Source organism: Carettochelys insculpta, chromosome 9, assembly GCF_033958435.1.
Source record: "Carettochelys insculpta isolate YL-2023 chromosome 9, ASM3395843v1, whole genome shotgun sequence".
Classification (NCBI taxonomy): domain Eukaryota; kingdom Metazoa; phylum Chordata; order Testudines; family Carettochelyidae; genus Carettochelys; species Carettochelys insculpta.
Window position 1 is genome coordinate 21,138,221 of NC_134145.1, and position 24,671 is coordinate 21,162,891.

Consider the following 24,671-nt stretch of genomic DNA (forward strand, 5'->3'; position numbering starts at 1 on the left):
TTTCATTTGCTACACATCAGAGATTCATATGGTTTTTAATCTTACCTACTGATATCATTGTTGGTTAAATCAAGTCGCTCGAGCCCCTGAAGCAGAGTAATTTCATCAGGCAGTGATTTTAGCTTGTTATCTCTAAGCTCTAACACGGAGAGAGAATTCAGATGCTTAAGATGCTCTGCACTTAATACTTCAATCTGATTTTCACCAACATGTAACTCCTGTAGAAGCAGAAATAATTCAAAATTATATTTGTGGCAAAATGTAGGTTTTGCTATAGGTTTACAATATATTACTGTGGCTAAAGCTAGACTGAGGTCTCTTTTTCGGGATATGTTTGTACACCAAAATGGAAGCCCAGCAGCCAAACGCTGCGCTCAAAATGGCAGGATTATTTTGAGCGCAGTATTTTGTTCCTACTACCCCTCGTGAGAGGGAAGTTCGAAATAAGCACTTATTTCCGAGTTTGAAATAAGTTACCTCAAAACAACATACGTAACTTGAGCAACACAAACTTTGTAAATCATTCCACAGTATGGCTACAGTGTAGCCCTAGCCTGGGAGTATCTATATGACCTTGCTGATGTCCATGAGCTCTCTTTTATGTACAGTTTTGTAATCACAAAACCAAACATGAGTACAATTCACACTCTATATATGGAGACGTGATTCTCTTATACACTTTCAGAATACTCTTACTTAAGACAGGTCCATCTTTATGTTGGACAGGATACAGATCGGACTGACAGTCCCTCATTTTACAAAATGCTTGGGAAAACTAAGTAATTCTGGAGACTAGTATAAATCATAACTACTGTACATTATGACATTTAGCATTTCAGTCATTCCATTTAAAATCAAGCAAAATTTTAGCTCTGCAAATCTAAAAATAGTTGTAGATGTGTCCTCGTCAAGTTTCACTGTTACTTGCAATTGCTCTTACTATACATATTGGTAACACTTCTGTAACTAACATAATAGTTTAAGGTAATGGTTAAAGTAATTTGTGAGAACTTACATGTACATAACAGCAAATCAAGGTTGAGAAAAAAGTTATTCCAATACACTAATATTACAGAAGCTGTAGCAAAACTTACTTTCAGTAACTTGCATGATGGAAATTCTGGTAAGTACTGCAATTTATTTTTTCTTAGATAAAGCTGTTCTAAAGCTTCCATGTTGGCCAGTTCAGAAGGTATAGTTTCCAAGTGGTTTTTAGTACAATCCAGTTGTTTTAAGCCTAGAGAAATAATGGCAGTGGTGAAAAGCAAATAAACATTCTAAAAGCTTACACACATCTTCAGTATCACACTCATGCATCTGATGAAGCGAGTCTTTGCCCACAAAAGCTTATGCTCCAAAATTTCTGTTAGTCTATAAGGTGCCACAGGACTTCTTGTTACACATCTTTAGTGTTCACCAAAGCTTTCTGTTTGCCTAATTATAAACAGACTTCAAAGATTTCCAGCATATACTACCTACATTATTCAATGACAATGCAAAAAAATTGGCCACACAGAAAGCCTTTTTTAGGGGGGTTCAGACTGGAGATGGTACGAAGAGATAACGAGCTGGTCTACACACATTATCTATGTCAGTTCAGAAACTAAGGGTATACCATCAGTACACAATCTGTTCCTCTGTCTGCTACAGCAATTAAGGTCCATATTTAGCTTAAATGGCTATTAAGCCTGATAATGTAAGATGTTTTGAAGATTAAAGCTGAACTTCCACAAGTAATCCATTTACTACCCTGTTTATGCACTTGATTTTCCATACAGCACATGCTGTAAGGAAAGGTTCATCAGTTATAGTGTTTTAACAAGATCACCAGCATCAAGGCCAAACAAGTTTCATCCATGCTCCTCTTGGAATAATCCTCATGTTCTGTCAAGGAATGCCAGCTATCAGAAACCTTAAAGTTTTATATCCATGATAAGCTGTGACTTATCACAGCAATTTACAATACCTCACACTATATCTACTTATTCAGTTACAATAAAAACGCAAGCACATTTTTCAAGACAAAAGACTATCAATTTATAATAAGCCATTTAAAATTTGTAAAAAACTAATTTACTTTTCAATGCACTGATTTCTGTTGGCAGGTTCCTCAGTTGGTTATCGGCCAAATTGAGTCGCACCAAACTGGTTAGGGAAGCAAAACTGGATGGAATGGTTCCAAGTTGGTTGTTGGAGAGGTCCTGGGTGTGGAAAAGTATAATTGAGAAATTACTTTGAAGGGTGTTTAAAACCAGCCCAAGTGCAAAGTCAATTACCGAGAGAGAATATCAAATGTAGTTGGATGGCATGTTCGTGAACTTACAAGAACAGAAAATGAGGTTTTCCAGCAGTGGTAGAGATAGTAGCAACTACAGTATTCATGCTTCAAGCGTCCTTACATGTTGTGAAATTTTCTTTAGCTGCTGCTGTGTATTTATAGATTATTTCACTGACCTGTTCATGACGACAATTAGGGTGGAATTTTCAAATGGATCTGAGTGACTTAGGAGCCCAAGTACCTTTGTTTTTTGTACAGGTTGCACCTCCCTTATCCAGCATGCTCATAATCTGACAGGTCCTGAACAAGAGTATTTGCTAGATAAGGGAAAGTGCAGGGCTGTGTTCAGGGACTGCTGGAGCACCAGCCCCCAGCCTGCTTCCCCTGGGGCTCTGGTCCCTGCCCAGAGTCCCAGGCACTGCAACAGGACTCTAGCCAGCCCCCTGCTCACTGCCACAGGGCACGTGGGGGCTCCAACTCCCACCTGTGGCAGCCTCCCAACTCCCACTGCTGTGGGACAGGTCAGGGCTCCAGCTCCTGGCCCCATGTGCTACTGGGAGCTCCACTTCCCAGCCCTGTGGTAGTGTCCTGCCCCCACTGTTGCAGGACAAGCCGGAGCTCAGGCTCCCAGCCCCATGCTGCCACAGGGCAAGGAAGGGCTCTTGCTCAGGCCTGCAGCAGCCTCTCAGCCCCTGCTGCATGGGGCAGGTTGGGACTCCAACTCCTGGCCCCACAGCAGCTTCTCAGCCCCTGCTGTTGTGGGGGCAAGCAGGGACTCAGGCTCTGGCGCTATGCCGCCATGGTGCAGGTAGGGGCTCCAATTCCTGCCAAGGAGCTCTGGTCCCAGATCCATGGCGATATGCTGGCCCCTGCTGCTGTATGACAAGCGGGGGCTCAGGGTTCTGGTTCCGTGCTACCATAAGGCAAGTCAGGGTCTCCAACTCCTGGCCCCCACTGCCAAAGAGCTCAGGTTCCCAACCTGCAGCAGCCTTCCATCCCACAGCTGCAAGAAAGGCAGGGACTCTGGCTCCAATCCCTGCCGGGGCTCCTGCACCTGCCATCTGCTCTCTTACCTGTCAACATCCATGGTCATTCTGGACAATGGATGTTGCCAGATGAAAAAGTACTGGATTTGAGAGGTACAACCTGTAGCGTATTTGAAAGACTCTGGAAAGGCTTTAATATTAACGTCAAGATAATAAACTTTCCATTAATAATTTTTAGCTAAGTGTGATGCTGCAAAAAGCTCAAACATCTAATAAACTAAAGAACACGTTTCTATCAGACAGTGTTACATCCAACAGTACAAAGAAATCATTAGACTATTTTAAAATATTTAGGAAGTCGATTTAGGCGGTAGTCCTGTCAAAGGCAGCCTTTTTGAATTGCCAATCGCAAAATGCAGATAAACGAGCTAATCAAGAAAAATAATCATTAAAAAAATTATGCAACTTACTAACTCTTCTAAACTGATAAGCTGTCCAAACCCATCTGGTAAGTGACTCAACTCATTATGTTGGAGAAACAGGCTCTTTAACTGTCTCAACTGCATCAGCTCTTGTGGAATATTTTTCAGCTTGTTGTGACTATTAATGAAAAAGTAAATTAAAAAATAAATAAAATAAAACAAACAAACAAAAATGAAGGGTTACACATCAGTATGAACCTTAACCCAACTATTTGTGAAATATTTCTGTTTTACATGGCACTGTACAAGATAGCATTAAGGCAGCCGTAGAAATATAAATGGACTTAAAAATTGAGCAGTTGTCTAATGGTTAATTTCCTAGGTTCTCTATGCATCACTCCTTCAGTTGCCAAAGACGACTTTCAGCTACTGTTTGAAGTTGAGCTTTAGCTATTCTTGCCTACTTACTATTCTTTTAGACAGTATCTTAAACAAAGAATACTGTTCCTATATTTTTCAGCCTCAAAATCTGAAAATGTGTGGCAAAAACTACTTTTCAATATGAATAAGCTTTCAAAATTTCATTGTCAAACTCACTGCATACAAAGAGTATGTTTTATCTTTTACACTGACACTCTTAGACTGACTGATCATCTTCCATTGGAGAATTAATAGATGAAAACTTCAAAACAAGCACAAGACAAAATAAAGGCCTTCTCTGATTCTATCAGTACACTCATCCCTCACTATACAAGCACAGCCGGTTCCTAACTTTTTGCTTGTAGGCAAAAACTCATAAGAGGGACACTAAATTCCTACTAAAATACATGTAAAAGTCTCTGATTGGTTCCAAGTGCTCCGAGTGGCAGCAGGTGGCACTGCTTTTGAAAGGTAAGTGAACCTGGGTTGGTGGGGGTTAAAGGCTGGGGGCAGTTTGGGGACATGAGTGGGAGGTAGGGTTAAAACATGGGGGTTGGGTAGGGAGGGGCACGGTTCAGGCTGCTGCAGGTTGGGTCTGCAGCAGGGGTGGGTGTTAACTTGCAGTGGTTTGGGTGTGCGGGGCCGGTGGGGGCGGGGGTTAATTTTCAGTAGTTTAGTGTCTGCAGAGCCGGTGGGCGGGGGCTCAGGCTGCAGAGGATTGCAGCCACAGAGAGGGGGTAAGTCTCGTATTATTGGGGAGAGTTCACTCATCCAGTGAGCAAAAGGTAGGTATCTGTGTCCCTCATTTAAGTGAGTACTCGTAAATAAAGTACTCATTTAATGAAGGATGAGTGTACCGAGATATTCACTGTTTTAAATTTTTATGTGAAACAAAACCACAAATTCTGTCAATAAAGAGACATAAAAGAGCATAAAGGCTTGCGGAATGGCCTTGCAAGTCCACGAGCTGAACAAAGGTTCACAGAAGTATATCGACAGACCAGTTCACTTCAGTGTGCTTCAGTACCCAATCACTAGAAAGCAATGGACTTTGCTATACATTGCAACACAAACTTTCAGAACAGTGAAGGAATTGGATCCCCAACTCTTGTTTATGTTTAGTAAGTGAAGAGAGGTGGGTGCACAGCTCCCTTTTCATTTTTGAAAACTCCAATCCTTACTGGCTGGCATTTTCAACTTCCTTATTTATGGTGTGACAGGAAGAGTAACAACATATAGTGCACATTCATCATGAAATTAAAAGAAGTTTTATGACATCAAACACATTTAAATGTACAGACAACTTATGTTTTACATGAGCAGTGACACACCCGAGACTCAGGCACCCACTCTTCCACTGAGTGAGTGTACTTAATTACAAATAATGCTGGCCTTCTTCATGCAAGAAGTGTTGTACACTTGTCTTTAGGGCTGTCTTGCCCAAATTCTATTCACTCACGAGTGCCAGAAGTTATTTGGGGAAGGGTAGAACCTCTCCATACAGACCTCAACAGGCAAATGGCTTGTTTAAGTTTTTCTATTATTGGTCACTCATGAGTATATCACTGTTAAATTTTCAGGACAACTTTATGTGACCCATGTGAACATGATCAGATCACTGTTTTCTCCAAGCATCCTTACATAAGTGTCCACAGTGAGGATCACATTCCAGATAAAAATATGACTTAGTCACAATACTTCAGAAGCAAAACCTGAGAGCTCCAGAATCTTAGGTCTGAGATGCACACTTGCAAAAGCAAGGATTAATGTCACTCGGCTAACAGCTCTTAAAATTACCTGGAAAAACTGTGTATAAAAAAAACCAATATAAACTTTGACCAATAACAGTTTTAAAAAGTTACAAACTTTTTTGCATCAATGATACAAGGAGAATCATGAAGAAAGACTCAAATGCCTGTCTACGCACAGCACTTTAGCAGCATGATTCTCTTTGCATCATCAAGGACCAAAATGGAACTTTGTTTACACAGTTTTTTTCCCCACGCTTAAACATCAAATTGAAAGCTTGACTACACTCACAAAGTTCTCCCTTCACTGCTACACAGCTATTTAACAACACTGAACACAGTGCTAGTTTGGCGAGCCTTTTATAAATCACATACACAGTAACCCCTCAATTTATGCAAAGGCTGGGTCCTGGGCAACCACTACATAATTTGATTTATGTGTAAAATAGGGGGGGGGGCGGTTTGGGACAGTGGGCAGCTGCGGGAAGGGAGGGCAGCCACGCAGCTCCCACCTTCTTCCAGCTGGAGGCCACACAGCTGCTTATGCCAGTTTCTCCCAGGTGGGAAAGCCGGCACCGCAAGCAGCTGTGTGTGCGCCAGACTCCCCAGTTAGGGCGCCCAACACTCAGACAGAGGCTTGCTGAACGGTGTCTCCCAGCTGGGAGCAGCTCCACTGCAAGCAGCTGCATCCCCACCAGGCTCTCCCAGCTGGGGGACCAGGGAGCTGGAAGCAGTTTCGATTTTCACTTAACCTGCATTAATACGAGTTAAGAACAAATCAAAATCGCACTTTTACTGTAATTTTAGAAGATTTTGAGTTTCTTAACCACTCTACAAATATATGTTAATATTTACTGTACTTAAACTTTGTAATACATATTTACCTGACATTCAGCTTCTGAAGATTTTCCAAAAATCCTATAGCAGAAGGAATAGATGTCAGCTGATTATCATGTACCTAGAAATAAAAAAGGTTTTAGAAATACAGATCCTTGTCAATACCCTTTTTACAGTCAAGAATCAAATTATGTTAAATGCCTACAAATGAAACTTTTGTACAACCTCCTCTCAGTGGAGAACTGGGGAGGCCCTCCCTCCCACCAGTTGCAGCAAACAGGTAGTAAAGCTCTGCTTTTTTTCTCAAGCAGACACGAGGAAAGGAGCAGGGAAAAAATTTACCTGCACTGCTGGCCCCCGCTGTGGGGCCCACAGCCACCCAGCCATTCCCCACTTGGTCAATGCTGGCCCTTCTGATGTCCCTGGAGTGGAGGCCCACAGCCAGCAGAAGCAGAGAGGCCAACATTGACTTTCCCTGCTCCGAAAGACTCCCTGGTTTGATACCAGTCAGGTACCAATGGTGCAGGACCAGAGAGGTACACCTTGCTACCATCCAGAAAAGAGCATTGCAATGGCAAACTTCCCTCCAGGAAAGAAAAAAACTCTCTCCTAAGGCAAGCGGTACCACTGTTTTAATTGGTTAAAGTTGTCAAAACAGGGGTGCACCCAAGTGTTCCTTGCAATTTTCTCCACCTCAAGCAGAATTAATTTTCTTATGTACACCAATGTGGAGTTGATGTACAAAACGTCACTTTCATATTGGTGCACATAACAAAATTCACGTGACAGGCTGGGGCCAAGGAACACTAGTCCCTCTATTTTTTCCATCCATGGGTAGAATAAATTTTGTTCTGTGCACCACAACATTTACGGATGTCCACCACCAACAGAAACACATACTGCCAGCTGTGGGAACTCTCCTAATCAGCTGGGTGACACCTGAACTTCTCCTGAGCAGACATTCCAGTGCTTAGTTTATAGGGAACACTCCCAAGGCGTTCTGATTGTGGGAGGGGGCTCAGGCTTAGGGCAGAGGTTGGGGTGCAGAAGTGTGAGGGCCCTGACTGGGGCTGGTCATGAGGGATTTGGTATGCAGGTGCTCTAGATTTGGGGAGGGGTTCTGGCAGGGGTTGAGGTGCAAGAGGAGGCAGAGATTCTGGGGCTCTGGGAATGAGGGCTTTTGGATGGCAGGGCAGGGGTTTGGGGCTCAGGTTTACCTACGTGGCCCTGTGCTGAAGCCAGCAGGAAGAGCCCCTGCCAGCCACATCAGCTCCCTGCAAAGGCATCGCTCCTTGCTATAGCCCTAAGTCCATGTTTGGAGCTTAACAGCTCCTGCTGCAAGGCTTGAAACTTTTTTCCCCCCAGGGACACACCTGGGTATGGAAATTGTACAACAGGCCAAGGTGGGATGGGAGGACTCATGGGATGTGGTGCAAGGGACTCTGCCACGGACAGAAGCCCTGTACCTGGGACCATTACAGTCCCTGGGCAGTTTTGAGGCTCATGACAGTGGGGCCATAAGAGACTGGGAGGGGATCAGGTATGGTGCTGTGTGCAAGAGAGAGCCACTGCTGATGGGCAGGGTTCCAAGTCCGATAACAGCATGGTAAAGTTGTGTCTACACAGTGGGCCTGTAGAAGATGATGCTCATGAAGGAATTGTGAGTTGGGGCAGGGAAGCACTAAGCAGGTGGAGCGGGACATGCTCTGACCCTGCTCCCCAAATGGACTACTGCAACAGAGCAAGCATGGGACCCTGATCCTCAGCAGGAGAGCAAGGCCAAATATAAAGTTCTGATAGGCTGGCTATGGACACATGTCCATACTCTGTCAACCCTACATCAGAGTATGTGGACACCATTTGAGCACACTGCTTTCGCAGCACTCCAGGTGCCAGAACTATTGTGATGGTGGCTAAATAAATACCCAGAGAGTTTGTGGGGAAGGAATGGTCTCCTATTCTATTTTAGGTTTCCCCAACTACACTTTCCCCAATCTTCTATCGAAGATTTCCCCCACTGCGCTTTCCCATCAAAGACACTATTGGGGCAAATCTTCATCAAGGATGCGTATTGGACTTTCGTCTTCATAGGCAAGTCATTAAACAATTGTCCCTTATCCACTATTTGGGACCTTTCTATGAAACATTTGGTGCTGATCACTGAAGAAAACAGGATCCCAGATTATATGCACCATTATTCCAAAGGGAAATTCCTCTAGGAACACATCAATACTACTTTAATAAATTCAGCAGAAAGAGGGGAACTGACATCTCCATGAGGAAATATACTCCTTCCCTGACTTTTCCAAAATACAAGCACAATCGGATTAGAACAAAAGCTCTTTACTTACATCTAGTACAGTGAGAGCAGGCAAAAGTTTGACATCCTCAGAAAGACACTGCAGCTTGTTCGAGGCTAAGTTGAGTTTGGTCAAATCTGTTTGCTCCCACCAGCGATCAGCAGCACTGAAAGACAAATTCTGATGGGCTTCCTCTGGAATATCCAAATTTATTCGCCACACATGCGGAGGTACTGCATTTAAAATAGCATATTTGTACAATGATACCTCTGATATTTAAATTGTCAACTTTTAAAATCACTGTAATTATCCAAAAATGTTTAATAGCTTTATTCTTCATACAGATGATTGTTCATTTCGTTTGGACAAATATTCCAAAGAACTGACTACTTTCATTAGTATTTTCCCCCTATTTTCTGATCAGCTCTCACTCTTACAGCAATCATTGGGTTTTAATCAGCCAAATCGGCTATGCATCACACCAAGCGTGAGGAGATCCTCATCTGTGAAAAAGCATTGGCAATTCTGTGACTACAGGACCACTCGCTGCTCCTGAAAAGCCAGGTGCCCTGCCTGTCTAAAGGAACTTGTTATTCATCTGTGCTTGGTTGCAGAAAGTAACATCATTTTGGCTCTGAACTTTGCCAGTGTCATTTATGCCTTGGTAACATTCAGCGTGGAGCATTATCATGCACTGCCCCTCAGGACTGTTTGGAAGCTTCCAAAGGAGCAGAATGCATCAGCTCACTTCTTGCCACGGTTTGCTTTATACAAACAGAGCACAGGACACCTATGACCTATATTCCAATGCAGTCCCAAGCTTTAGGTAGTTGGGAGCCAAGCCATCAGAACCCTTCTTGCAAGGGTTTGCTACCAGTTCAGGTCAGACAGCCTTAGCGAAGGGGCGCGCCCTTTAACAGGCAAATCCAGGGCCCAGAGGATTTCATATCCAGGCCCCCGCAAGGGCGGGGATATAAAACCAACATGCAGCATGTCCCATTTCAAAGCGCTGCACAACAGCATCCTGCCGGGTTGTGCAGCCCTGGCAGCCCTACCGCAAACGTCTCGCCCTGAATGTGAGTGTGGGGACCCGCCCCCCCCCCGAGCAGCGCGCCCAGAGTCCCATCCCGCCCCCTACCCAGCACGGCGAGCCCGGTGCCCCTTCCCTGGGGGAGAGCAGGGCACAAAGGGGAGGGGCTGCGCCGGGCGCCAGGCCTCAGGCGTGAGCGGGGAGCCGCGCCCAGCGCTCCCGGGCTCTCACCCTCACTCAGGTCGCGGCCTGCCAGGTTTAACTGGCCGCTCTTCCGGGCCGCTCTGATCAGCCCCTGCGGCACCGCGGGCCCCGGCTCCCCCGCTTCCCGCCTGAAGCCAGCGCGAGGATCCCCCGCTCTCCCCCGGCGCGCCGCCGCCATGGCTCCGCAGCGCACCAACCCCCGCCGCTACAAGCACGCAGAGCAGGAGGAGCCAGCCTCGGCCTCAGCGCCGCGCCGGGCGAGAAGCTGATGCGCTGCCTTTACAGGGGCTGTCTTTGCAGTCCCACCCCCCAACCTCCCCTTCCGGCTCGAAAATCTGCCCGCGTTACCCTCCCCCACTGGCTGCTAGTACCTCGGCCCCAGACTGGGGCGGGGGGCGGAACCGGCCCACGCGCGGGTAGCGGTAGCGGCAGCGGCCATCGCCGGCCGCGCTTCGTTAGCATTAACGCAGCGCTTACAAGCCGGGTAGTTTTCCTCCGGCCGAATAGCCGAGTCCTGTCTGAATCCCGCGCGAGTCCCGCCACTGGCGACGTGGGAGCCGGAAAGTCTCCAACTTGCCTTTTAGATGCCGGGCCAAGTTTGTAGAAGTGGCCATTAGGAAAACCGAACGGATTGGCTCCGGAGTCACGCTGGGAAATTTCGCCCCGACCCGAGCCCCATAACCTCATCTTTCCACAGTAACTTTTAGTAGACTCACACCGTCACATTTTAAACCCTCCTTGGTTTTGTTAAAACCTGCTTACCTCAAACTACTACACACACCTGGGAGAAAAACGTTGCAAGAGGGTCACCTTTCAAACGGAGAGCTGAGAGAGCTCCTGCTCCGTTCAAACACTTTCTTTTTTCAAGACCCCCTGGATTACAATCGAATTAATATATTTGTATTCTGTTAGAAAATGTTAGAAAAGCCAGACAAGGGAAGTCTGATTGCAGGAGGATGTTATTTGTAATAGGACAATGTAAAACTTTACTTGTTATTTTCTAACTTATTTAACAAATATTTTGGAGAAGAACTCTGATGAACTTTCAGCATATCTGCCTCTTCAGCTAAAGATGGAGAAAGACCCCAATTGCCACAGGTTTCTGCAATTCCTCATATAAAAACAGAAATATCAGAATCTTTCGTAAGAAAAAACAAGCAGAAGATACTTCTATAGCAAAATTTTTTACACCATAAACACAAAGGACAAATATTTAAAAAATAAAAAATAAAAACAAATAAATATTGGTTTTTTAACAGGTCACATTTAATGTGGTTAGTATAGGGTGCTGTCTTGTTTTAAAATAATATACACTTACATTTTGTTATCCAGTGTATTCAGAGAAGATTAATGGTGGACAACTCTCCCACATAAAGTCAATACAACTGTGGTGGGACGGTTACTTCATCAGTTCTCTTCACACCCAACCATATCCCTTTTAAGCCTTGATGTTTCTCCTTAACATATGCTCATCCTCTATTCATTTTCATATCTTTCCACACCAGTTTCTTGAAGACCTCAGTCTTGAGCATTCACGCATTACCATTTCTAAAACCCCACGCCTCACTATGAGAGATGGGTGTTTCTTTTAGCATAGTCTTCCTCTCTTTCCAGATCCCTTGAAAAAAATGGAAGGGATAGGCCCCCTGCCTAATGGAATTCACTAACTTATTTTACTGTTCTGATGAAGTGACCTAAGATAGCATTAATTATTGTTCAATTACCCAGATATTTGATTGGAAAATAATACAGCACGGGAGGTTATCCAATACATTCTTGGCATGTATTTGTGAATAAAAATTATTTTAATGATGGAGAAAGCTACTGGTGGAGAGGATGTTTTAATGTGATTTTGACAAATGGGGAGGAACTTCTTGAGAATCTGAAAGTGGAAGGCAGTTCAGGGAAAGTGATCATGAAATAGTAGAGCTCACGATAATAAGGAATAGTAGGTAGTCTGTTGTGTCCGACAATGACGTAGACAGAAGTGATAAGAATGTGCAAAGAACCTGTGTGGGAGAATGTTTAAAGTGGAAAAGCTGTTGCACAGGGGTAGTTCCACTCTCTCAACCTCAAAAGCCTGGTTCCAGTAGTACAAAAAGTCGTCACAGCTGGAACTTCCTAGGCTGCAGTGGATGGCCATGCCATCTTTGGTGCCTTGTCATGCCCTTCGCTCTCTACAGAGCTGTGAAGAACCGCCTTCCTGGTCATGGGATCTTGCTGTTGATCTCATCCACCCGGTCCGCTGAGGCCAACTTTGTATGCTATGATAGGCAATTCCCTATCTTACCGCAGGTTTCAGATCTGCCGGCTACCCTCGCCTGGTTTAGGCTGCCTGCATGCTACAGCTTCTTGGAGCCGCAGGTGAGAGCTGGGTGCCAGGTGCAGACCAAAAATGCACCAACTGCCCCCGAAGAGACAAAACAAGTCCCCACACCAGAGGTGCTACCCCTCCCTGGACACCCCATACACCCCAATAAGGAATGGCAGGTGGTAAAACAACAGCACAATAAAGCTAGTGGATTTCAAAAAGGTAGACTTTGCAAACTCAGGGAGTTAGTAGGTATGATCTCAAGAGAAGAAAGTCTAAGACCAGGCTTACATTAGGGGCAAAGTCAAACTAAGGTACGCAATTCTAGCTATGTAACTGTGACGTCTCCGCTGCAGGGAGTTGATGGGAGAAATTCCCCTTACACTTCTCATTCTAGTGGCATACTGGAGTCAACCAGAGCACAATCAGTGGTCAAATTAGGGCATCTTTACTAGACTCTCTAAATCAATCCCTCCCCCAACACTCATATGCCTAAGGGGAAAAGCAGTTAAAGAGAGATGGCATTTTTTCAATATAACATTACTAAGGATACAAGAACAAACTATCCCACTGCACAAAAAAATTGGGAAGTATGGCAAGAAACCACTCTGGCATAACAGGAGATCTTCAATGGGCTGAGCCTCAAAAAAGAATCCTACAAAAAGAGGAAACTAGGTCAAATTACAAAGGATGAATTTAAAAAAATAATGCAAATATGTAGGGACAAAATTAGAAAGGCTAAGGCACAAAACAAGATTAAACTAGACATATAAAAGGATAACAAAAATATTTTGCAAATAGAAGCAAGAGGAAGATCAAGGACAGTGTAGTCTCTTTACTCAACATGGGGGAGGGAAGAATAACAAAATATGGAAGTGGTGGAAGTGTTAAATGATGTTTTTGTTTCCGTTTACACCAAAAAGTTTAGTAGCAATTAGACAACTAACATAGTGAATGCCGGTGAAAATGAGGTGGGATCAGAGGCTAAAACAGGGAAAAAGCAAGTTATTTAGATAAGTTAGGTGTCTTCAGTTGCTAGAGCCTGATGAAATACATCCTAAATACTCAAGGAGCTGGTTAAGGATGTAACTAAGCCATTAGCAATTATCTCTGAAAAGTCACAGAAGATGGGAGAGATTCCAGAAGTCTGGTAAAGAGTAAATATAGTGCCAATTATAAAAAGGGAAAAAAGGACAACATGAGAAATTACAGACCAGTAAGCTTCACTCCAATACCTGAAAACATAATGGAATAAATAATTAAGCAATTAATTTGAAAACACCTAGCAAATAAAAAGATAAACAAAAGTGTGTGTGTGTCAAAAGCAAATTATGTCAAACCAAACTAATAGATTTCTTTCACAGAATAAATAGCGTTGCAGATTGGTGGGAGGGGACTTTAGTATCTTGACTTTGGTAAGACTTCTGACACTGTCTCTTGAGACTTTTTCATAAACAAACTCGGAAAATACAACCTAGATGGAGCTAATATAAGGTGGCAGCACAATTTGTTAGAAAACTGTTCCTGGGGAATAATTACCAGTGGTTCACAATCAAGCTGAAAAGGCATATTGAGAGGTCTCCAGCAGAGATCAGGTTTGGGTGCAGTAGCTTCATCAATAATTCACATAATGGCAGAGGCATGAACAGAAATTGAAATATGACCACTTTTGGAAGTGCATATTCTTTCCCACCCCCAGGAGGAGCTCATTGTTCCCCCTCCCCACCCAGTCTGAGAGGAGCTCACTTGTTCTATCACTACCTCGGCCCCAGGAGGAGCTCACTATTTCATGTGACCCAGCAAGAGCTCTCCCTTCGTTGCCTTCTTGCCCCAGAGTCAGAGGTGTTATGGCCTCCTCCAATGTTTGTCAGGGAGGTCATCCCCCCTTGTGCATGTCGTTGTATAACAGAAAGTATACTTTAAAAGGTGACAAGTTTCAGAGGAATAGCAATGTTAGTCTGTTTCTATAAAAATTAGGAGTCCTATGGAACATTAAAGGCTAACAAATGTATTTGGGCATAAGCTTTCATGGTCTGGAACTCACTTTATCACAAGCTAAAGATGAGTCAATAGCGTAACACAGGTGCCATAAAAGCAAAAAGTATTCTGGAATGTATTAGCCAGGAATGTTGAAAGCAAGGCACAAGAATTCTTAACTCTGTGCTGATTAGGCCTGTATTGTGTCCAGTTCTGGGCACATTTTAGGAGAAATGGGGAGAAATTGCAGAAAGTCCAGAAAAGAGCAACACAAGTAATTATGTCTAGAAAACATAACCTATGAGGGAAGATGGAAAAAAATGTGTTTGTTTAGTCGTGAGGAGAGAAGACTGAGAGGGGACTGTCATGAAAGAGTGCCTGTAAAGGGTTAAAACCACAGAGGGTGAGTACTCTGTGGGAAGCAGGCAGGTGAGCCAATGGGAAAAAATAAGTGATTATTTTAATTGAAACAATTGCCAGCTGAGGGAGGTCTTTGTGGTGTGGCTGAAGCAGAGACAGAACGACCAAGATTGATCTTAAGCCGGCTTAATCCAGTAAATATCCTGGTCATATTGTAATCAGTGCATAGCTATGTAAGTAGAAAGGAAATGTTTAGTTAGATGTGATGGAGTTATGTTTATTTTGGGTTTGGTGTGGAACTTCTCAGTCTGTTTTATGATTCTTCCCTGTAGTCTGTAAATTGTAAGCTAAATCCCAAAGGAAGCAGTTCTCTGTGCTCTAACCCTTTTTTGTTGTTGTTGCTCTGTAACACCTAGCAACCCAGCAGGCTGCTTATTTATTTTCTTGGTATTATTCGTCTTTTGTTTTGTTAATAAATTTCTTTTTAAGGCTATGATTGGATTGCTGTGTCCAAGAGGAGTGTCTCTGTGTATTCATGCCAAGACCAGAAGGCCAACTATCAGATTTAGAGATTAATTTTCTTTGTTTCCAAGTCTCTCCTAAACGAGGGGTGAAGTCTGGGATTACCCCACAGGAGGATATCCAAGCCTCTGACTAGATCATAGCGATATGTCAACAGAAGCAGATGACAAAAAGTGATCCACTCGGTCCACAAAGAGGAGGTTCCAAATAACACAGGAAAGAGATTTGGTTTTATACCGACTTTGATTTGATAAGAGTAAACGAATTACGAGCAGCCTCCACGAGCTGCTCATCACCCTCAGCTCCCCTGGGAGTCATTTAGAGAAAGCGGGGGGGGCGGGGCTCGGCCCCTTGCTGATGCAGGGTCTGCTGACTCTACACCACCAGAGCTTGTAGAAGGGGGCGCCCATCCGGGTTTTAGTCTCGACAGCTATGCGCTCTGCGCCAGTGGCCGTGGGCAGGCCTCACACTAGGCCTTGCGCTTTACCTAGCGGAAACTTCCCCGCCCTGGAGTAGCCAATAGCGAACCTAGAATACCAAAAGCACACCGCCTCCCAAGTCTCCGGGGTAGCTCATCATACTGCACATGCGCGGGTTGCTCCTCAGGCAAGGCAGCAGCATGGCGCGTGCGCAGGAGCAACAAGCGCGGCAAGACTTGCTTGACTACGCATGTGCAGGAGCAGCAAGTCCTTGGGGAGGGACAGATACTACACATGCGCAAACGGGTCTTCTGTGGGAGAGGCGAGTTGTAAGACTACGCAAGACCAACGAAGTACGCAGATCGCGCCTGCGTGCAGAGGAGCAGTAAAGGATTGTGGGATACTAGTCCGCGGCCCGGGCTGGCTGGTGGAGCAGGCAGCTGGTGGCAGTTTTCACTCAACAACGGTTGTTTTGTGCGCGAGGCCTGTGGCTGTGCCCGGACGGGAAGAGGCAGAGGACGCAGAAAAAAGCTACGCGGTTCCTAACGCGCTCTTCCCTCTCCCTGATGTGTTTGTAGCACCGGAGTGGGAGGCAGCGCGATGGCTTCAAGCAGCGGCACCGACGTAATCCAGGTCACCAATGTCTCTCCTAGCGCTAGCTCCGAGCAGATGCGGACACTCTTCGGTTTCCTGGGCAAGATCGAGGAGCTGCGCCTCTTTCCTCCCGAGTGAGTCCGCCAGCGGCGCCTACTCTCTCCCCTCCCCCCCGCCATACTCGCCTCCCTTCCCCCACTCAGGGCAACGTCCCGCCTCTTTCCCATCCCGCCCCGCGCCGCCGTCTCCTGAGCCCTTTTGAGAGCGATAGGCCTGGGGCCTGGCTCGCCGTGTCCGGGCCTCGTGCTGCAGAGGCATCATACTTTCCTAGGCAGCCCGAAGAGCTGCCTTGCGTCGTCGCCTGTGTAGATGAGCCGCCGTTAGGGATAACTAGTAGCTCCGTATCGGGGCGCGTGTGAGCTGCGTGGTGAGAGTTCACCCGTCACACATCGCTTCTCGGCCTGGTCCGCGCCAGATTAGTTCACGGATGGGCGTACGTTCCCGGGGCGGTTTTCAAAGCATGCGTGATATCAACTCGTCAGGGAAAGGGCCTGAAGCTCTGGCGGTTATCGCTGCTAAATACAGGTCCCCTTGCATCGCTGATTATTCCGGGGTTCTCCAGCTGATCGCATGTACAGAACCTCTGTACTTCTGTGGGATAGCTGCAATTTAAAAACAAAAACCCAAAACTTACTACACATAATGGATATTTATTTTTCTCTCGATAAATGTGGGTTTTACATTGAGAAGGTGCAAGGTGGTCAGCAAAGCTTGAATCAGTGAGTTATGGTCACAGCCCAAAAAAAACAAGACCTAGTGCATGCCCATATTCACACCCACCCACATAATTTACTGCTAATAGATTTTAGTTGGTAGGTAAGGGGTTTCAGCTTTATGGAATTTTCTAGACAGAAAAATTAATCACAATTTTTAATTTTTACAACATTTATATGAGTTAGAGGTATGTTTTCTTAACACATGTAAGACATGTGGCACTCTCAAATTGTAATCCCAAATCCATGCTAGGAAAAGGTTTAAATTATTGCAGGTGACTGGTATGTTGCTTATTGTGATACATTAGATGAAAGATGGGTTTTAAAGGACCAAAAACTGCAAGCATTCATTTGTATTCCTTATGTTGTTTCTTTGTGAAGCGGGGTTGCCTTTGTTTCTCGTGTAGAAAATAGATTAATGTAAGTAAGACCAAAATGGATGTGTGTTGTCACATAGAACGTGGATGTCATGGAATTTTGCATGCATAGTTACAATATCCATGGTGTTTGTGATCATGTGACAAACTCTTCATATTGACTGTGTCCATCAATCTCCTCTCAGATGGTTTCTAACACACCAGTATTTCACCTAGTGTCAGATAGTTGCAGTTTGAAAGGGGGGGGGAGATACCACAAAGTTTCTTCCATTTGTGCTCCCCACTCTCCTACTCCTCCATAAAATTCTTCAGTGATCCGATTTTTTTTTTTTGTGGGTGTGGTGGTTGTATTTTAAAATGGACACTGAAAATATTCATCCCATTTCAATGTAATTTTGTATTGGAGTTTATAGTGTAGAGGACAACTAACTGGATAGACAGGAAATCAAGTTGGCGATAGACATTTAATATTTGACTGTATTCAAATAATAATGTTTAAATTTGAATGTGAGGAAAATCTTACTTCTGTGCCAAAGTTCATTTTCACCATGTAATGAGTTATTTTCCTTTAGCAAGAGAATGTTAGTTTGTTACATAGTTCTCTTCACAGTTTGGAGTACTTCACAATTGTTAGTTCATTTTATATTTCAGTACCCATATGAGTGAGATGTAACCGCCACTCTACAGATAGGAACTTAAGGGCTAATAAGGTAGATTGACTTTTCCAAGGGAGTCTGGTTGAACTTGGTATTGAATATTTAACTTAGGTCTATCAAGTATCAGCATAGTGCTACAACTTCTGTGCTTTGGCAGTAACTTCTAGAAATATCTCCTGAAGTTCAGTCTTCTGCTGGGGTGCTCATGTTCTCTGCCCCCCCGCCCCTTTTTTTGTATGCAGTCTTGTGTGTTCTTAATTTCACATGCGCACCCATATTAAATCCAAGAATAGGTTGTCATAATGTATTACACAAGGTTTGGTGAAGTGTAAGAGGTAAAGGTAAATAAAATCTTTCCAGGACAGAACGCTGTTTCAGGAGGATACACTGTATTCTTACTAAAAAGAAAGAGAGAGATTGCAAAATCACATATTTGGACTTTATTAGGAGAAGTGTGTAATATGTTTAGTTTGGCACTCAGTCTCAAAGCTAATTTGTCCTTAAGGTGAATTTTATTGTTAAAATCCATTTCTGGTGTGTACTGTTCAACTAACACACAGGTAGACTTTGAAAGACTCTCTTAAAACTACAAAGTAAGCACTTCTTTCATGAAGGAGACTCTACAGGACTCCATCTTTATTTGTTCCAAAAACTGCAAGGTATTTAGTGATTTAGGCATGGATTTCCAGGGATAGAAGTTATGATCTCAAGGCTAAGATGTCCTACTGTTGTTTCTCTCTCCAAGCCTGATTAATTCCCAGAGCAGGTCCATACTATACATTGAATGTGGAAGAATGTCTGTGGATAAAATATTATGTGATTGTGTGAATAGTCTATCATACTCTACAAGAAAGCTAAATTATGGTTGCACAATTAACTTTAATACTAACATTTCCCAACTGGTTAGTGCATGAATTAAGAATGTCACCTTTGCATTCTTTTAACTTCTTGTGTAGTTTTCTAGGTCTTTCACAAACAAACTCAGAAAATAAATTCCATATTGTGTTAGCATATTGATGCCAGCATGTGGCATCAGCAGAATTGGATGGAACCTTTGGCTCAGTACATAACTCTCTGGTCTTGATTGAATGGAGGACTTGATGCTAGAAGCTGGCTGTCCTGTTCTGTGGAAAGTACAAGGGTGGATCTGACCTTTTAGCCAGTTGATTTCACAGATATTTGCTGACAACGGAGGAATAGTAACAGAGAAGTAGCCCTGTTGGTCTACTCCAACAAAACAAACTAGCAGAAATGTAGCACTTTAAAGACCTAACAAAATTATTTATTCTGAGGAATACTTAGTCTTGGGAATTTTGGATTCCATTTTGCGCTGACGGAGGGACATGCGCTTTAATGGGCACAGATTCGTCTTCTGGTTCGCCCAGCCTACAATCTTTCCCCATCGCCAACCTATCCCTGTCTTCCCCACATAGTCTCTTCATCCTGTCTTATTCTCCATGTTGTTCCAGTCTCTGTTCTTCAGGCCAAGATTATAACAGGGTTCAAGAAAAGAATTAGATAAATTCGTGAGGGATAGGTTCATGAATGGCTATTAGTCAGGATGGGCAGAGATTGTCCATAGTCTTTGTTTGTCAGAAGCTGGGAATGAGTGACATGGAATGGATCATTTAATGATTGCCTCATGTGTTCATTTCCTCTGGGATACCTGGTATTGGCTGCTGTTGGAAGTCAGGATATTGAGCTAGATGGACCTTTGGTCTGACACAGTATGACCCTTATGTTCTCAAATTGCAACATTGTCTGTGAAGTAGTCTTACTACTAAAGATCCCCAGGCCATGTCTCCTTGCTCAAGCAGTTGCAACTGCATCTCATCCTCACTCTTAATCTGATTTCTATTTCCAACCCATAGCTTGCATGCTACCCCCAGCTACATTCCTAGTCCCCACGATCTCCTAATCTCTCTCCCAGAACTGTTTTGTTTAATCTCAGTGTCTCTTGTCAACTTCTTGCCCTGCTTTCTTGTTTCAGGCAGCACAAGTTTCAGCCTATACCTTGCCTCTGCGACTGCTCTTTCTCCCCTTCTTTCCCTATGTTTCTCGGCAGGTTGTGGTGTGTTTTTTTGTTTGGTTCAGCCTGTCCTCCTCTCTTTCCACTTTCGTTCTTTCCACACCCAAAGCTCCTTCTCAACAGACTCGAGGCTCCTGCTCTGTTCCTTCCTCACATCTTGTCTGCATTGAATTAAAATCAAGCTACTTCCTCCACGTTACTTGTGTGTTGAGAACACAGGTGAGACAGGCGTCTTGCTCTTAGCAGCTGTGGACACGGATCTAACATAGTCAGAAGCATCTGGGAACTTGAATTGCAGAGAATATTGTTCAGCTCTTGGCTGGCTGTGCTGGCAGTGTCTTTGGAAATTTTAACTTTCAAAATCTGAAAAAATCTGTGTGTGTAAACTGAGATACTTCAAAGGCTCATAAGACAGCCAAATTGCATGAATTTCTCCAGGAATAGCAAAGGGCACACATTGCTGACCAAAGGCGTCCCCTGCGAAATTTCAAATTCCTACTCCAAAGAACAGAGTTATAATTTCTTAGAGGTTACCAGATTTTAATATCAGTACAGCACCACTTCCTTCTGAATTTTCAGAAATGTCTGAACCATTTTGGCAGAAGATTTCCAAAAATAGTTCACCCAGAGGAATACATCTGGCATTGAAAATGTCATTCTAATTAAAATTTGGCAAAGCTATAAACATCTGAAACCAGGGCCGTTTATTATAGGAAGTCTTGGGTAACCTTAATAATAAACCTTGCCTAGAAAGACCGCAGTGAAGACTATTTTGAGGACAGAACACAATACAGTCTCCTCTAGGGCTTAGTCCACATTTCTATTGTGGAAAGCTTATATTTGTATTGCTGTCATTGTTGCGGAACATGCACAGAAAGTTGATAACCTGCGTGAAAAATGTAGCTCTCATGATTTTTATCATTCTTTCTCTTCTTTCTCCTTCCTGTCCTCAAAAATGGACAATTTTTGGTTTTTTTTTTTTTTTTTTTTTTTTAAAAAAAGGTTTTTGTTTTTATTTACCTCTTTTACAGGGAGGAACTCCATCCATTAAAGATTTTATCTTCAAGAAATAGAAGGCAAGGTAAAGGCTTTAATGGGCTGTCCTGGAAGTTGAGTGTAGCTTATGGTTTTCCTTATGCACAGCAACTTGTATGTCATGGACCCATTACAAGTTTATATGCCCTGTTACTCCTGTGCCAGTTACTGATCTTTGAGTGAGAAGATAAGTGGTTTTTGTCTATGCAGTTCAGCTTCTGCTGAGCTGCCTTCAAGAATGCAGGCTTGTTGTACTGGTGGATTTTGTGACCTTTCTATTCTTCAGGAATTGGGTTCGGAACCCAGATTTATTTTGTGTAGATCTCTAATTAGAACAGTGTTTCTTAATCTTTTTTGATATTGTCAACCAACTTGCTACCTTCTGACTCTGTCAGGGGAATCTCAGGGACTGGCATCAGTGTATGGTCCAGTCATAGAGAGATACTGTGTTAGAAGAGAATAGTTTTTAATGTGAGTTGATACATTTGAGGTCTTATGTCTTAAAATTGCACCCTCATGAAGAATACTCTTCATAATGTTTTTTCTGTCATAGAAAGATCTGTTTATAGGTACGCTTCCTGCTTTGTGACAGATATGCTTATATATAGTATGAGCAAATAGTAATTTATTCTTAAGGGTTAAAAGGATTCTATTAGGCATACCCAATTGACTTCAGTTTCAAAAACTTTCATTAGATAATTCAGAGTTTAATTATGTTTACCATAATTCACATATATGCAAATAATGTTTCTCCTTATTTCTCATCCTAATGTTAAGATTCCTATCATAAAGTTTCATTGCCAATCCAGTTATTTTTGTAGGATGTGCAATGTAAGGCTTGTCAAATAGACAAAGTACATTTTATATTAGTAATTCACAGTGGGTCTCTTCTAGTTAACGTAAACTATTAAAGTATAACAGTCTGTTTATTTCATTATGAAATTCTGTAGTAATCTTACTTATGATGTTTATTTGACTTCTAAACCCAAATATAACACCAATATGAAACTTGGACCAACTAGTCTCTATCCAGTAGTAAGAAGAAACCCCCCCCCCCCCCCCCCACTACAAGTTTAATATATAAAGTGAATGCTAAAATAGTGTATTGTAGAGAGCATTTCCAAATGTATACAATTTGGTAATGAAGAGTAGAGCCTTGCATGGATACTCTGTATCCACAAATGAGCCAGGGATGCAGATACCTGCTAATACAAAGCAATGGGCAAGAGAATTAAAACTAAAATTGACTTTGTAGGTGGAATGTGGTATTTGTACAACATACTTTCTGTGTGGAACACTGATAACTTTAGTGGAAAAACACCTTTTTAATTTTGTCAAAGGCTTGTATCACATGAACATAAGCAAACAGTTCTCATGCTGTCAGTCATGATCCCATTCTAAAAGGATCACCAAAGATTGAGCCTCATTGTGTTGAGGCTCTAGGTGTATGCCCCCCGGCCTGGCCCCCTCTGCCTCGGTTTGCAGGCTCAGGTAGGGCTAGTTTTGGTCCCCCTCCTCTGGGCATTGTATAGAAATTTTTGTTAGAAGCGGGTCATGATTCAATGAAAATGAATCCCTGAAATAAACCTATATTCACCTACTCAATAAAAAGCACTTACTGAGGAATGTCTTCTGTCCTAAACTGCAATTTCCTGCACCATTTTGAAGGTAGAGCCATTTTAAAATTTTAAAACACATACTTTTCACTCCAGTTTTAAGCATTACTGTTTAGCCTAATATTCCAAAAATAGTACCTGAAGGCAGTGGTCAAGTTGGGAAAACTTTAATTAGGTGCGTTTTTCAGAAATACTGTGCAACTGAACATGGATTTGAAATTAACTGTTGGCTGCTCCTAATCTAATAATTTACTCAATTTACATTACATTACCATGTGCTATCCAGTCATTGCTAGATATCAAAGCTTTTCTCTTTGTATTGCCTGGGTGATGTTACATTTACATGAACTTTTATGAATCAAGTAAAATGGGTAGGTTGATGAAAGAGGTGATACAGCTTTGTAAGCAGATTCTGTCTCCCTAGGACAAAACTGTTTGGAAAAAGATTAAAGAAAATAATGGTAGAGAATTTTAACAAGTTTGAGTCTTTTCTGATGACGACGTTCAACATATATCTTGCAGCAGGAATTGTTGGCTTTCTTTATGCAGTTCTATCAATTCTGTTTAAACTAAGTAGCATCAACTTTGCAAGTTAGATAAGTTTGAATAACAGTTCAGTGGTATTAAGGATTACGTAATTTACATATGAAATAGTAATTAGTATAGTTTTTGTGATATATTTCAACTTAAGTTCCCAATCAAAATTCAGTGTGGTGAAAAGGTAAATACTGCTGAAGAGAGAGTGCCACAACCATTTCTTGACAAAATTGGAGTGAGAATAGCAGATATTACTGCAGAGCAGTGTTCCTTGTAAGGTGAGTGCTTGGGTGGGTGCCCAAGAGAGTAAGCTGCCACCCAGCTGTCTAGCTGTGTGTCTGGAGCCACACACAATGGGTAGTTTGTGTTTCCACTGGCGTTGCATATCCCCCACATGCCTTGGTGCACATAACAAAACTTATTCTGCCCATGGATGGAAAAAATAGAGGGAACACTGCTGCAGATCTGACCTGGGAGAGAGAATGTCATTGCAGAGCTGCCAAGATGATCTGTTTTAAAAGAGGATTGTACTCAAAAGCAACCTTGGAATGGTTTGGTCTGCTTGATTGTGAGGGTATTGATGCTTCTTAGCATCTGTCAAGGTTATTTTTGCCTCAGGTATTTAAGTCCAAGAAACACAGGCAAACTAAGATCTCAGAAATATTAAGCTAAGACAATAATATTGTTAAAATATGGAAGACAAGGTATTGTTCAGTCTTTTGTGGTTGCTGTTGTCGAATACAGAAGAATATGAAGACTGATGTAGCAGTCTCAATTTCTGAAGGTTAGACTTTGTTTTGTTAGTTTGGGGCTATACATTCAAGATTATTTCAGTTGATGATGCAAAAATGAAGCCAGAGGTAGTACTTTATAGTCAGAGTGGATTGTTTTAACATCTCTGATTTTTATCTTGATTTATGTTATCAGAAGACCTTTATTTAAATCTGTTTTTAATCTTGCTTTGTATTTGTATGTGTTTTCCAAAAGAGAAGTTTGTTTATTGGCTGGTAAACATTACATACTCACTTGCAGCTAAGTGTAATCTTTATACTAAATTTGGTCCTTCTATTTGCTAACTATGGTGACAGTTCTAGCTATACACATGCATTTAGGCAGTTGTATAGCTTATATATGTGTTAGATTCCTAACTTTTATTATTTGTTAGAAAACAGTAAATGATGCATTACTTATTTACTACATTGACATTTTGCCTGTAATTTGTCAAGCTTTATTTGGAACA

At 42.8% G+C, this 24,671-nt stretch overlaps 2 protein-coding genes across 11 annotated transcripts in view; one reads left to right on the forward strand and one right to left on the reverse strand.

The window, feature by feature from the left end:
• LRRC40 (leucine rich repeat containing 40) overlaps positions 1-12,051 on the reverse strand; it is a 40,660-nt gene extending 28,609 nt beyond the window's left edge. The window contains exons 1-7 of one of the 3 annotated variants that reach the window (XM_075003199.1): positions 10,597-12,051; positions 9,043-9,224; positions 6,739-6,812; positions 3,735-3,864; positions 2,078-2,201; positions 1,095-1,237; positions 46-218 (exon numbers count right to left, since the gene is read on the reverse strand). In XM_075003199.1, the coding sequence (XP_074859300.1) occupies positions 46-218; positions 1,095-1,237; positions 2,078-2,201; positions 3,735-3,864; positions 6,739-6,812; positions 9,043-9,224; positions 10,597-10,912 (1,142 nt within the window). In that variant the 5' untranslated portion in view covers positions 10,913-12,051. Of the gene's footprint in view, positions 1-45; positions 219-1,094; positions 1,238-2,077; positions 2,202-3,734; positions 3,865-6,738; positions 6,813-9,042; positions 9,225-10,252 lie in introns of all 3 variants that reach the window. The other 2 variants (XM_075003200.1, XM_075003201.1) reach the window with 2 other exon arrangements.
• Positions 12,052-16,194: 4,143 nt separating this feature from the next.
• SRSF11 (serine and arginine rich splicing factor 11) overlaps positions 16,195-24,671 on the forward strand; it is a 33,819-nt gene continuing 25,342 nt past the window's right edge. For 3 of the 8 annotated variants that reach the window (XM_075002377.1, XM_075002376.1, XM_075002379.1), the window contains exon 1: positions 16,197-16,542. In XM_075002377.1, coding sequence (XP_074858478.1) covers positions 16,415-16,542 — 128 coding nt within the window. In that variant the 5' untranslated portion in view covers positions 16,197-16,414. Of the gene's footprint in view, positions 16,543-24,671 lie in introns of all 8 variants that reach the window. The other 5 variants (XM_075002373.1, XM_075002378.1, XM_075002374.1 and 2 more) reach the window with 3 other exon arrangements.